Here is a 14,444-nt window from a genome sequence, read left to right as displayed (position 1 = left end):
TCGACTCTCGCTCAGGGCGGGGGGTTTGGAGGAGGGTCAGATTGGACAAGACAGGAGCAGTAGGCAGGGAAGGTTGGGGGGCTCGTGGGGGGACGGATGTAGTGGAGAAGGGTGTAGAACTTTACTAAACCAAACATAGTAGAACCCAGTGTTCCTCAGCACAGAACGCTAACCATGACCCCTGACCTCTAACCCTGAGCCCGTATCAACAAAGCGTCTGAGTTGAAAATTGGTCATAAGTGCTGAGAATAGATAATATTTCACTCCTACTATTATGAGTGAAAGTAAAAGCTACGCATGAAGCCTCTTTAGTCATAAGAGTCCCACCTAGTTGACAGATAATCAGGACACCTCATGAGCTGTCCTAACCAGTTAAGTTACCAGCAGGTGTCTTGATAATAGAAAAATGCAGCCAGTCAGTGGATTGTTTTTGCTTTTGAGTTTTTAAAAGAACGTTTTGATATTTCATCAATCCATAAATAATCTAGACCTACATGCAACAGTATCTCTTGCCCTTTTGACAATGATTTCACAAGTCCTATTTCACATGATTTGCCTAAATATTTATAACCACTACGCTAATAAATAAACAGATTTTCTTTTTGATTATTTAATTACCTACATCAAGTTATCCATTTGGAACGCAACCTCACATTGTTAAAATATATGTCTAAATTGGGCAAACCTATAAATTGTCCCAACTGTAGGTATAGGTAGGTTTGCTTGTGTTCAATAAAAATGACAGACATTTCAAACATTATCGGCAAGTGACTTGATGCCTACTGTGCCAAAACGATTTAGAGTTGTTAAACGGGAGTAACAATGTGTGTGTTGCTATAACGGTAATATTGTCAAAATAATCGCTGCAACTCCCCAATGGACTCAGGAGAGGGCGAAGGTCGAGTCTGAAACATGACCTGCCAAACCAGACTCTTAACACCCACCCGCTTATCCACTGTGTCGGAGGAAACACTGTTCAACAAGCACCCGGCCCACCACAAGGAGTCGAGCACGATGAGCCAATCAAAGCCCCCCCCCCCGGCCAAGCCCTCCCCTAACACAGACGACGCTGGGCCAATTGTGCGCCGCCCTATGGGACTCCCGGTCACGACCGGTTGTGACACAGCCTGGGATCGAACCCAGGTCTTTAGTAACGCCCCAAGCAGTGCCTTAGACCGCTGCGCCACTCGGAAGGCCCATCTGAGCAGTGTCTTAACATCATCCTAAAACCTACTCTGAGCTGGGAGTTTTATTGTCTTAAAACAGGTTCTAACAGAATTCCTAGGACCTTTTCTGAGATGCTTTGTGGATATGGGCCTTGACCTCTGACCCGTATCCTCTGGGAGGAACACATATGATATCACCTTTCCCTGATATAAAGTTTTAAACCATTTCCCTTTTTTTTAAATAAAGTATAAGTCTAAAGTTAACATGAAATCTATTTCCTTTTTTTAAGTACAGTATAGTGGTGTATGTGCGTCTCTTCAGTACAGAGCTCCGTCAGAGCTAAGGCATCTCCAGTGCTGTGGTCTGAAACCATGGCAACACCAGGGTCAAACAAGACAAAAAGACAGACATTGAACTCAGATAGTAATGGGGGGGGGGGGGGGGGTCGTCTTAAATCTCTCTCAGCATTGCTAGCTTCCTGCTACAACCTGCTCCTTTCAAAATACACAAATAATAACTGAACGACAATACTGAAACAAAACGATACAGAAATACTGAGTTACCGTCATGATACTGAGATATGGCGAGGTCATGGGACACAGAACACAGTACGTGTCAGTGTGTGTGTATGCATGTGTGTCTGTGTGTGTGTGTGTGCGTGCGTGCGTACGAAAGGGAGGTGGGGATCTCTAATGTAAAAGCTAAAATGTTCTAAAGGCTGATTGGGCGATGGGGAAGCGGTGGAACAAATATCAGGGCAGTATAGGAGGGGTCTGACTTTGATAGGGTGATTATGTGACGGTGATGCCGGCCTCGTTGTAGACCTTGAACACCTTCTCGATGGCGTTGACGTACGCAGCCGTCCGCAGGTCCAGACCCAGGTTGTACTTACTGGCCGTACGCATGATTTGCTGCAGGGAGACAAAACACACAAACACTAGTTAGATACCAGTTACACTGGCAAAACCAGTCACACACACTGACACAAACATACACAGACACATGGTGGTGTGATTGAGAGGTGCCCCGGGTCAGGGCGGGGGCATTGTCATTATCACAGTCTGTCTCAGAGAACATATGATTTAATTCTAGGATCTGACTCATCGGCACTAACCTCACAAACACCCGCAGACACACACGCACGCACACACACGTGTACGCACGCTCACACTCTTACCCTGGCAGATCTCTCCATGGTGTAGGCCAGCCCAGAGTGAACAATGTCCTTCTCAGAAGCACCCTGGAGTGGAGAGAGGAAGGAAAGATGTGTTATCAAACTGCCAACAGACTACATCATCTCCGCACCACATAGGTTGTGTGTGTGTGTGTGTGTGTGTGTGTGTGTGTGTGTGTGTGTGTGTGTGTGTGTGGTGTGCTCACAGCGACTCTGGCCTGGAAGTCAGCGGTGGGGACAACGGGGATTGGTCCTCCCTGCTTTCCAAACTTCCTCTCCAAACTCTCCTGAACGGACACTGACAGAGAGGAAGAGAGTGGGGAGAGAGAGAAAGAAATAGTTAGATGGCAATGTAGCAATGCAACCTGAACCTTAGCAACCATCGTATTTTCAAGTATATCCAGTCGATCAACATTCATCCCTGAAGTTTCATCTGGGTTCACTCACATAATTCAGATTAGTATTGCTTTCATTCAGTCGAGACCTCAACGTCAGAAAGGCGTATCTTTCTATCTGGCACGGCACCTTAAACGAACCTACTGTATATACAGGGGTGACCAGCGGAAATATCACCAGTTACACTTCTTTCGCGGTCATCTTTTCAGTTATCCTTACAGACAATTTCCAAGAGAGGACACAGTAATATATCTCCTGCTACACCGAGGTTGTTAAAGGAAGAGGAAAAGGCTACAGAACTGAACGAACACAGATCTTCTACAGACAGAGAGGCGAGATCAGAAAGCGGACACACAGCTCCAGAGTGAGTACAGATTAAAGACCTCCAACATTAGTCAAGGAAATACAGGGCCCTGCTCCTAATATTTAACCTGGGCTATATTTTAAAGAAAATATGTTGTTAATGAGTGACCTAGACAATAAATACATGAACATTCATCTTTATTACAGGTGGTAGTAAACAAACAATCAAAGGAAATCTAGTTGCCACATCTAGAAATGGCAGAGGTAAAACTGAACAATTTGCCCCCCCTCATCCCCTACCCTGAGGGGATGACAGATGAAAAAGAAAAGAAAAGATATAAAAAAATGGTTTTGCAGGAACATCCAGAGACTTTATATCGTGATGAAAAAAAAAAGGCTCCGTGCGACCTCATTTTCTACACACCAAACGGTTCTGCATGGGAAGAGGAATTACTGAAACACTATCCTGAGGGAAAACAGTGGGAAAAAATTCAAGATGGCAAACAACTGAAAACGAAGGCAGGCACTATAAATGTGTATGAAACTGGGACAATCATGGTGCAGGGTAATAGTGAGACGTTAAAGATATTCCCAAATGATTTCCCAGCCCTGCGCGAGAGCGTGAGACAGAGTGTCAAGAGCGTGAGAAAGAGCGTCGAGACGACAGAGCATGTCGAGGAGAAAATGGCAGAGCTAGTCATTGGGGAAAGAGGAGAGCAGAGGGAAAGAGAGAGCGAGGACATAAAAGAGGAAGACATAAAGGAGGAAATAAAGGAAGAGGTGGGAGGAGGTAAGAAGTAGCACTGAACCTTCCAGGTCAGATCAGAAGAGAAACATTATTTTACAGGATGTATAATTTGATGAACAATTATGCTAAAGCCTGCTGTTCCTCTTACCTTATTATTTTAATGTTGTATCTTCTACCTTTTAATGTTTGTCTTTTTTATTGAGCTTGTATGAAAAATGCATTCATAAGTGCTCACAATCATCATTATCTTGCTTTGGTTATAGTTTAGCACTTTCCCAATGAAAAAGGCGCTTAAAGCAAAAAGGTGGTGGTCCCTGGGAATTTCCCCAGCAATATGTGTTTTATTTTGTTTCAAAATGTGTGCTCTAAAATGTATCAAGATTTTTGAAACGCAATTCTAATAAAGTTTGATTTAACAAGTGTCAGGAGTCAGGATGTACTATATATCGGGGTGGCAGGTAGCCTAGTGGTTAGAGTGTTGGGCAAGTAACCGAAAGGTTGCTAGATCGAATCCCCGAGCTGACAAGGTAAAAATATGTCATTCTGCCCATGAGCAAAGCAGTTAACCCACTGTTCCTAGGCCGTTATTGTAAATAAGAATTTGTTTTTAACTGAGTTGCCTAGTTAAATAAATAAAAAATATATATAGGTGGTAGTGGGAATCTCTCTTGTATTGGAAGGTGAGAGGTTGTGGGTCAGAGGTAAGAGGTCAGGACTTACTGAGGAGATGGTAGTTGGAGTCTCTCTCGTATTTGAAGGTGAGACGTCCATAGCTGACATGGTTCAGGTTCTTGAGCCACTCAAAGTAGGACACTGTCACACCACCGGCGTTCAGGTACATGTCCTGGGGGAGGGAGAAACACACACAGGAGGGTAAACAGATAAATGTCTCTGTCTGGGATTGTTGAGTGAGTCTTCAGCTTCTTGATTGGTTAATGAGAGAACTGCAGACACTGAATGTGTGCATGACGGCCTTAACATGCAAATGTGTGTTTTATTCATGTCGGTTAGTGTGTGTGTGTGTGTGTGTGTGTGTGTGTGTGTGTGTATTCTTACAGGGATGACCATGACTTTGTTCTCTAGGAAGATCTTGTCAGCGTCGGGTGTGGTTGGGCCGTTGGCTCCCTCAGCAATGATCTAGAACAAACAACAACACTGGCTAGAGCAGAGGACTGTGGGTAGTGTAGTTGAAACTTGAGGAAAATAGGGTATTGTGCATAGTGTAGTTTAGATAGGGGTGTTGTCTGTAATGTAGTACCTTGGCCTTGATTCTGTGGGCATTGTTGCGTGTGAGCTGCTTCTCGCTGGCGGCAGGGATCAGGATGTGACACGGAGCTTCCAGGAGGCTGCCCTCGTATGGCTGAGCCCCGGGGAAACCTACGATCGTACCGTGTTGCTGCGCACAGACATGTACAGACACAGGTAAGTACGAGAGAGAGAGAGGAAGCCTTTCTTGGCCAGCTCATATTCAGAGCAAGAGAGGGAGGAAGAGAGAGGAAGGGAGGTAGACGGAAAGAAGAAGAGAGGGAGAATGCAGGAGAGTAAGAGAGTATTTTTACCAGTTTGTAGTCCTCCAGCTGCTTGGGGTCAATGCCCTCTGGGTTGTAGATGCTGCCGTCAAACTCAGCGATGCCCACACACTTAGCACCGTACCTGTGGAGGTACCGCATGGAGTGGAGACCCACATTACCAAAGCCCTAATGAAGACAGAAAGGGAGAGAGATCATTATTATTATGTCGTCATCACTACCACCACCTGCGCAGAAACACCCGACCAGGCCTGATCTCAGCTCCACTACAAACACATGACACTAGCGCCCCCATGTGGCCCCCCTCTGTCACTGCAGAAGCCACAGCCACAGATTACTAGCTAATAAACTGAAACAGCAAATAAGCAGAGAGAGAGGACTGAAACCAGGCAATATCAAATATTATCCAAACCTGGTACAACTGGGAAATATGGCTTTAACTATGATGAGTATATAACGCTGCTATAAGCCCTGCACAACAGATATTGTAGTTGAGGGGCGTGTCCACAGCAGCAGTGGCCGACGTCTTTAAATACTCAGAGATCAGCTCCTTTCCTCCGTCTAACTCTCCGTTATCCTCACTTCCGTCTCTCTCCGTTATCCGCTCCTTTATTGCAGCAGAAATCTGACCACTCCTTTCCTCAACTCTCTCTGTCATCTGCTAGATACATGATGACGTCACTGATCTGCGTACTCACTAAATCTCCAAGAAAATCGAATCACACGGCGATTATCCCTAAACACACACACACACACACCAGATCGGCAGGGCACAGGGTGAGCTCTCTCCACCTCACCCCTCTCCCTGCAACCACTACACACAAACAGACATTCCTCACCTGCAACCTCTCTCTGTTTAGTCAGTCAGTCTGTACATCAGGCACCAAGGCGAGATGCGAGTATATTAACAGATCTCTACTGCTGTTGCCATTAACTTTCATCCTAACTTAATCTGTAGTACATTCACCCTTACACTGAGTGACCTACACACAAACACATACCTTGTCGTACACCCTCCGCAGCTCATTACAGGGAAATGGTGATAATTATAGACAGGCTTCCAGGAAGGAGGACAAGGCCATGGGGCCTGCAAGTGTGTGTGTGTGTCTGCATGTGTGTGTGTGTGTGTACCTGCGTGTGTGTGTGTGTGTCTGCGTGTGTGTGTGCGTGTACAGTCAGGTCCGGGCTTCTTTATGTGTCGCTCCGAAAGAGATAAACACCTCTCTGGGAAGAAGAAGGGCGGGGTGTATGCTTCTTTGAGTCTTTGGCTATTGTGGTTAGCTAATATAAATACATAGTGTTTGCTGTAAAACATTTTAAAAATCGGAAATGATGGCTGGATTCACAAGATGTTTATCTTTCATTTGCTGTATTGGACTTGTGATTTCATGAAAATTATATTATATGATATCCCTGTCCCGTTAGGCTAGGCTATGCTAGTCAGCTTTTTTGATGAGGATGCTCCCGGATGGGTATCACTGAAAGGTTAAGGAACTTCACTGGACTCTATGTAAACTGGAAACCATATATCCTGAGAATGCATTTATTGTAGCTGGGGATTTTAACGAAGCTAATTTGAGAACAAGGCTACCTAAATTCTATCAGCATATTGATTGCAGCACTCGTGCGGGCAATACACTCGATCACTGCTACTCTAACATCCGCGATGCATACAAGGCCCTCCCTTCGGCAAATCCGACCATGACTCCATCTTGCTCCTACCGTCTTACAGGCAGAAACTCAAACAGGATGCACCCGTGACGAGAACCAAACAACGCTGGTCTGACCAATCATAATCCACGCTTCAAAATTGTTTTGATCACGCGGACTGGGAAATGTTCCGGGCAGCCTCAGAGAATAACATCGATCTATACGCTGACTCAGTGAGTGAGTTTATAAGGAATTGCATTGGAGATGTTGTACCCACTGTGACTTAAAACCTACCCTAACCAGAAACCATGGATGGATGGCGGCATTTGCGCAAAACTGAAAGCGCGAACCACCGCATTTAACCATGGAAAGAGGTATGGGAATATGGCTGAATATAAACAGTGTAGTTATTCCCTCCGCAAGGCAATCAAACAAGCGAAATGTCGGTATAGGGACAAAGTGGAGTCACAATTCAATGGCTCAGACACGAGACGTTTGTGGCAGGGTCTACAGCAAATGACAGACAACAAAAAGAAAACCAGCCACATCTCGCTTACAGACAAACTAAACACCTTCTTTGCCCGCTTTGAGGATAATACAGTGCAACCGTCACGGCCCGCTAACAAGGACTGCAACCCCCCCCCCCCCCCCCCCCCTCCTTCTCCGTGGCCGACGTGAGGAAGACATTTAAATGTGTTAACCCTCGCAAGACTGCTGGCCCAGACGACATCCATAGCCGCGTCCTCAGAGCATGCGCAGACCAGCTGGCTGGTGTGTTTACGGACATATTCAATCGCTCCCTATCCCAGTCTGCTATCCCCACATGCTTCAAGACGGCCACCATTGTTCCTGTACCCAAGAACGCAAAGATAACTGAACTAAATGACTACCGCCCCATAGCACTCACTTCTGTCAACATGAAGTGCTTTGAGAAACTAGTCAAGGATCATATCACCTTCACTCTACCTGCCACCCTACACCCACTTCAGTTTGCATTCCGCCCCAACAGGTCCACAGACGATGCAATCGCCATCACACTGCCCTATCCCATCTGGACAAGAGGAATACCTACAGTTGAAGTCAGAAGTTTACATACACCTTAGCTAAATACATTTAAACTCAGTTTTACACAATTCCTGACATTTAATCCTAGTAAATATTCCCTGTTATAGTTCAGTTAAGATCACCACTTTATTTTAAGAATAGCGCTCAGGAAGGAGACACGTTCTGTCTCCTAGAGATGAACGTACTTTGGTGCGAAAAGTGCAAATCAATCCCAGAACAACAGCAAAGGACCTTGTGAAGAGTCCTATATCGACATAACCTGAAAGGCCGCTCAGCAAGGAAGAAGCCACTGCTCCAAAACCACCATAAAAAAGCCAGACTTACGGATTGCAACTGCACATGGGGACAAAGATCGTACTTTTTGGAGAAATGTCCTCTGCTCTGATGAAACAAAAATAGAACTGTTAATAATAATGACCATCGTTATGTTTGGAGGAAAATGGGGGAGTCTTGCGAGCCAAAGAACACCATCCCAACCGTGAAGCACAGGGTGGCAGCATTATGTTGTGGGGGTGCTTTGCTGCAGGAGGGACTGGTGCACTTCACAAAATAGATGGCATCATGAGGTAGGAAAACGATGTGGCTATATTGAAGCAACATCTCAAGACATCAGTCAGGAAGTTAAAGCTTGGTCACAAATGGGTCTTCCAAATGGACAGTGACCCCAAGCATACTTCCAAAGTTGTGGCAAAATGGCTTAAGGACAACAAAGTCAAGGTATTGGAGTGGCCATCACAAAACTTGTGGGCAGAACTGAAAACGTGTGCGAGCAAGGAGGCCTACAAACCTGACTCAGTTACACCAGGAGGAACGGGCCAAAATTCACCCAATTTATTGTGGGAAGCTTGTGGAAGGCTACCCGAAACATTTGACCCAAGTTAAGCAATTTAAAAGGCAATGCTACCAAATACTAATTGAGTGTATGTAAACTTCTGACCCACTGGGAATATGATGAAAGAAATAAAAGCTAAAATAAATCGTTCTCTCTACTATTATTCTGACATTTCACGTTCTTAAAATAAAGTGGTGATTCTAACTGACCTAAGACAGGGAATTTTTACTAGGATTAAATGTCAGGAATTGTGAAAAACTGAGTTTAAATGTATTTGGCTAAGGTGTATGTAAACTTCCGACTTCAACTGTATGTAAATGTAATTTAAGTTTTTCATTTTTAATACATTTGCTAAAATTTCAAAAAACCTGTTTTTGCTTTGTCATTATGGGGTGTTGTGTGTAGATTGATGAGTGAAAAAAACGATTTCATAAATTTTAGAATAAGGCTGTAACGTAACAAAATGCAGAAAGTCAAGGGGTCTGAATACTTTCCAAATGCTGTGTTACTAGTAAGAAGTAATGTGGTATATTGCTAAATTCAATTGTCTTAAATATATATACACTGCTCAAAAAAATAAGTGACCACAGACCACTTCTCAGTTCCTATGCTTCCTGGCTGATGTTTTGGTCACTTTTGAATGCTGGCGGTGCTTTCACTCTAGTGGTAGCATGAGACGGAGTCTACAACCCACACAAGTGGCTCAGGTAGTGCAGTTCATCCAGGATGGCACATCAATGCGAGCTGTGGCAAAAAGGTTTGCTGTGTCTGTCAGCGTAGTGTCCAGAGTATGGAGGCGCTACCAGGAGACAGGCCAGTACATCAGTAGACGTCTATTCTGGTTAGAGCCAGTTTGCGCTGTTCTGTGAAGGGAGTAGCACACAACGTTGTACGAGATCTTCAGATTCTTGGCAGTAACTCACTTGGAATAGCCTTCATTTCTCAGAACAAGAATAGACTGACGAGTTTCAGAATTAAGTTCTTTGTTTCTGGTCATTTTGAGTCTGTAATCAAACCATGCTCCAGATGCTCCAGATACTCAACTAGTCTAAAGAAGGCCAGTTGTATCTTTAATCAGCACAACAGTTTTCAGCTGTGCTAACATAATTGCAAAAGGGTATTCTGACGATCAATTAGCCTTTTAAATAAAGGTTAAATAAAATTTAAAAAAATGCTAAACTTGGATTAGCTAACACAACGTGCCATTGGAACACAGGAGTGATGGTTGCTGATAATGGGCCTCTGTACGCCTATGTAGATATTCCATAAAAGATCTGCCGTTTCCAGCTTCAATAGTCATTTACAACGTCTACACTGTATTTCTGATCAATTTGATGATATTTTAATGGAGAGAAAATGTGCTTTTCTTTCAAAAACAGGGACATTTATAACTGACCCCAAACTTTTGAACGGTAGTGTATAATCAAGTCTTTTAACGAATGTATGTTAAAAGAAATCATTTAAGTACAACAGTAAAAAGTAAAACAGATAAACAGTTCTACAACTAAACATCAAGAATCAGCAAAGTGCCTGCCCTGCCACAAAATGCTGAGTGATACAGTTTAAATCCTGTGTTTACATCCTGTGGCATACTGCACTAGCATCGAATAGTCCCCGCGATATGCAACTTTTCAGGGAAGTCAGAAACCAATTCACAGTCAGCTAGGAAAGCAAATGCTAGCTTTTTCAAACAGAAATTTGCATCCTGTAGCTCTATCTCCAAAAAGTTCTGGGACACTGTAAAGTCCATGGAGAATAAGAGCACCTCCTCCTAGCTGCCCACTGCACTGAGGCTAGGAAACACTGTCACCACTGATAAATCCATGATAATCAAGAATTTCAATAAGTATTTCTCTACGGCTGGCCATGCTTTCCACCTGGCTACCCCAACTCCGGCCAACAGCTCCGCATCCCCCGCAGCTACTTGCCCAAGCCTCCCAGCTTCTTCTTCACCCAAATCCAGATAACAGATGTTCTGAAAGAGCTGCAAAACCTGGACCCGTACAAATCAGCTGTGCTAGACAATCTGGACCCTCTCTTTCTAAAATGATCCGCCGCATTGTTGCAACACCTATTACTAGTCTGTTCAACCTCTCTTTCGTATCGTCCGAGATTCCTAAAGATTGGAAAGCTGCCACGTTCATCCCCCTCTTCAAAGGGGGTGACACTCTAGACCCAAACTGTTACAGACCTATATCCACCCTGCTCTGCCTTTCTAAAGTCTTTGATAGCCAAGTTAACAAACAGATCACTGACCATTTCAAATCCCACCGTACCTTCTCCGCTGTGCAATCCGGTTTCTGAGCTGGTCAAGGGTGTACCTCAGCCACGCTCAAGGTACTAAACAATATCACAACCGCCTTCGATAAAAGACAGTACTGTGCAGCCGACTTCATCGACCTGTCCAAGGCTTTCGACTCTGTCAATCAATCACTGTATACTTATCGGCAGACTCAACAGCCTTGGTTTCTCAAATGACTGCCTCGCCTGGTTCACCAACTACTTCTCAGATAGCGTTCAGTGTGTCAAATCGGAGGGCCTGTTGTCCGGACCTTTGGCAGTCTTTATGGGGGTGCCACAGGGTTCAATTCTCAGGCCGACTCTTTTCTCTGTATATATCAAATGATGTCGCTCTTGCTGCGGGTGATTCGTTGATCCACCTTTACGCAGACGACACCATTCTGTATACATCTGGCCCTTCTTTGGACACTGTGTTAACAAACCTCCAAACGAGCTTCAATGCCATACAACACTCCTTCCGTGGCCTCCAACTGCTCTTAAACGCTAGTAAAACTAAATGCATGCTCCTCAACCGATTGCTGCCTGCACCCGCCAGCCCGACTAGCATCACTACTCTGGACGGTTCTGACCTAGAATATGTGGACAACTACAAATACCTAGGTGTCGGGCTAGACATGTAAACTCTCCTTCCAGACTCACATTAAACATCTCCAATCCAAAATTAAATCTAGAATCGGCTTCCTATTTCGCAACAAAGCCTCCTTCACTCATGCTGTCAAACATACCCTCGTAAAACTGACCATCCTACCGATCCTTGAGTTCGGCGATGTCATTTACAAAATAGCCTCCACTCTACTCAGTAAACTGGATGCAGTCTATCGCAGTGCCATCCATTTTGTCTCCAAAGCCCCATATACTACCCACCACTGCGACCTGTATGCTCTCGTCGGCTGGCCCTCGCTACATATTTGTCGCCAAACCCACTGGCTCCAGGTCAACTATAAGTCTTTGCTAGGTAAAGCTCCGCCTTATCTCAACTCACTGATCACCATAACACCCACTCGTAGCACACACTCCAGCAGGTATATCTCACTGGTTATCCCAAAGTCAACACCGGCTTTGGCCGCATGTCCTTCCAGTTCTCTGCTGCCAATAACTGGAACAAATTGCAAAAATTGCTGAAGTTGTAGACTTATATCTCCCTCACTAACTTTAACAATCAGCTATCTGAGCAGCTTACCGATCGCTGCAGCTGTACATAGCCCATCCAACTACCTACCTCATCCCCATATTGTTTTTATTTACTTTTTTTGCTCTTTTGCACACCAGTATTTCTACTTGCACATCATCATCTGCACATCTATCACTCCAGTGTTAATTTGCTAAATTGTAATTACTTCGCTACTATTGGCCTAATTATTGCCTTACCTCCTTACTTCATTTGCACACATTGTATATAGTCTGAAATGGTCTTCACCCCTGCACAAAGGTTCAGACTGGAATCTTTTTTGGATGGAAGGGGTTACATTTTGAACCTTTTTAATAATATAGGAGGTGGCAGCCTATGAGATTGGTGGCTTTCATGTAGTTATTTCTGGACACCTGTTAGCGTAAATACAATTCCTGTAGATCGTGTTAAGTTTGTACACTGCTACCTAAAACGTTCCTTGAATATTTATACATATTACATATTCTACTACAATATTAATAATATTGCTGATTACATAGTAATAAAGTGGCAACTATTCCAAATGTGGGATTTTGAGGAACTCATACACCTCTGTTAGCTCATTGAAGCTACTAAACTGTCAGTGTTCAACCTTAACATCTAGATGACAAGACAACAGAACAGATTACCGGAAATACATTTACTCTAGAGGGTGGTCAAAAAAAAGCCAAGCCCCTACTAAGCCATGCCTTCACTCCAGGGTTCCTTCTAGAACCCATTGCTATCTCAAACCATTCAAGATTCCTCCAAGAACCCCTCAACAAACCCAAGGTGCAAATATGAACCACTGACTAACAATGGTTCCATGAGGAACAGGGGTTCCTTGAGGATCTCCAGGGTTCCTCGAGTCACTAATTCTAAGAGTGTCGGTATGGGGTTGTTTTCTGCATATGCATCCTTATTTAGACGCCAAACCCACCACGGGCGTGCGTGGCCAAAGACCTCCATTTTCATGTAATCCAGCAAATGTAAATGCTTGGAGTTTGCTAAACGGCATTGGCACTTGGATTGGAGCCGGTCCTATGGTCAGATGACATGAATAGAGCTCTTTGGCCATGCACCACAGTGGTGGGTTTGTCATCAAAATAAAGTATGTGCGTGTAGTGTGCATATGCGTGCACGTATGTGTGTGTGTGTGTGTGTGTGTGTGTGTGTGTGTCGGTGTGTGTACCTGGATGATGAAGGTCTTGTCCTGGAAGCCGGGGGTCAGGCCCAGCATGCTCATGTAGGAAGCCTCGTTGATGAAGTTCTCAATGCCGTGGAACACTCCGCGACCGGTGGCTGAGATACGACCGTGGATACCGCCCTGGCTGATGGGCTTCCCTGTCACACACGCGTGGGCGTTGATGTCCTGCACACACATAGACATTCCCAGAGACACACACACACACAGAGACACACACATTAGGGCATACGTTTAATTGGATTACATCTGTTGGCAGTTTGTCAGACTTGTCAAATAGAACCTTAGCATAATTATGAGAGTACCCATACTACCCTGAGGCCAGACTACTGAACCACAATACCCATACTGCCCTGTGGACCAGACTACAGAACTTCAGTACCCACACTGCTCTGGGGGTAAAACTATAGAATTATATTACCCATACTGACCAGATATGCAGCACAGTTGCTTTAGTACAGTGCCTTGGGAAAGTATTCAGACCCATTGACTTTCCCCACATTTTGTTATGTTACAGGCTTATTCTAAAAACAGGTATTTAGACATTTTTGAAAATGTATTAAAAATTTAAAAACGGAAATACCTCATTCACATAAGTATTTAGACCCTTTGCTATGAGACTCAAAATTGAGCTCAGGTGAATACTGTTTCCATTGATTATCCATGAGATAAATACTACAGCTTAATTGAAGTCCACCTGTGGTAAATTCAATTGATTGGACATGATTTGGGCTCCCGAGTGGCGCAGCGGTCTAAGGCACTGCATCTCTGTGATAGAGGCATCACTACAGACCCTGGTTTAATTCCAGGCAGTATCACAACCGGCCGTGATTAGGAGTCCCATAGGGCGGCGCACGTCCGGGTTTGGGTTTAGCCGTCATTGTAAATAAGAATTTGTTCTTAACTGACATGCCTAACTAAATAAAAA

At 44.4% G+C, this 14,444-nt stretch overlaps 1 protein-coding gene across 1 annotated transcript in view; it reads right to left on the bottom strand.

The window, feature by feature from the left end:
- Positions 1 to 1,142: 1,142 nt before the first annotated feature.
- The window catches only part of LOC120029632 (glutamate dehydrogenase, mitochondrial-like), a 33,091-nt gene continuing 19,789 nt past the window's right edge, over positions 1,143 to 14,444 (bottom strand). Inside the window, exons 6-13 of the mRNA XM_038974921.1 lie at positions 13,505 to 13,684; positions 5,348 to 5,485; positions 5,047 to 5,184; positions 4,845 to 4,925; positions 4,509 to 4,632; positions 2,548 to 2,639; positions 2,345 to 2,407; positions 1,143 to 2,078 (exon numbers count right to left, since the gene is read on the bottom strand). Coding sequence (XP_038830849.1) covers positions 1,959 to 2,078; positions 2,345 to 2,407; positions 2,548 to 2,639; positions 4,509 to 4,632; positions 4,845 to 4,925; positions 5,047 to 5,184; positions 5,348 to 5,485; positions 13,505 to 13,684 — 936 coding nt within the window. The 3' untranslated portion in view covers positions 1,143 to 1,958. The remainder of the gene's footprint in view (positions 2,079 to 2,344; positions 2,408 to 2,547; positions 2,640 to 4,508; positions 4,633 to 4,844; positions 4,926 to 5,046; positions 5,185 to 5,347; positions 5,486 to 13,504; positions 13,685 to 14,444) is intronic.

Source organism: Salvelinus namaycush, chromosome 35, assembly GCF_016432855.1.
Source record: "Salvelinus namaycush isolate Seneca chromosome 35, SaNama_1.0, whole genome shotgun sequence".
NCBI lineage: Eukaryota > Metazoa > Chordata > Actinopteri > Salmoniformes > Salmonidae > Salvelinus > Salvelinus namaycush.
Note: the sequence above shows the minus strand (reverse complement) of the source record. Positions and strands in the feature narration are given on the sequence as shown.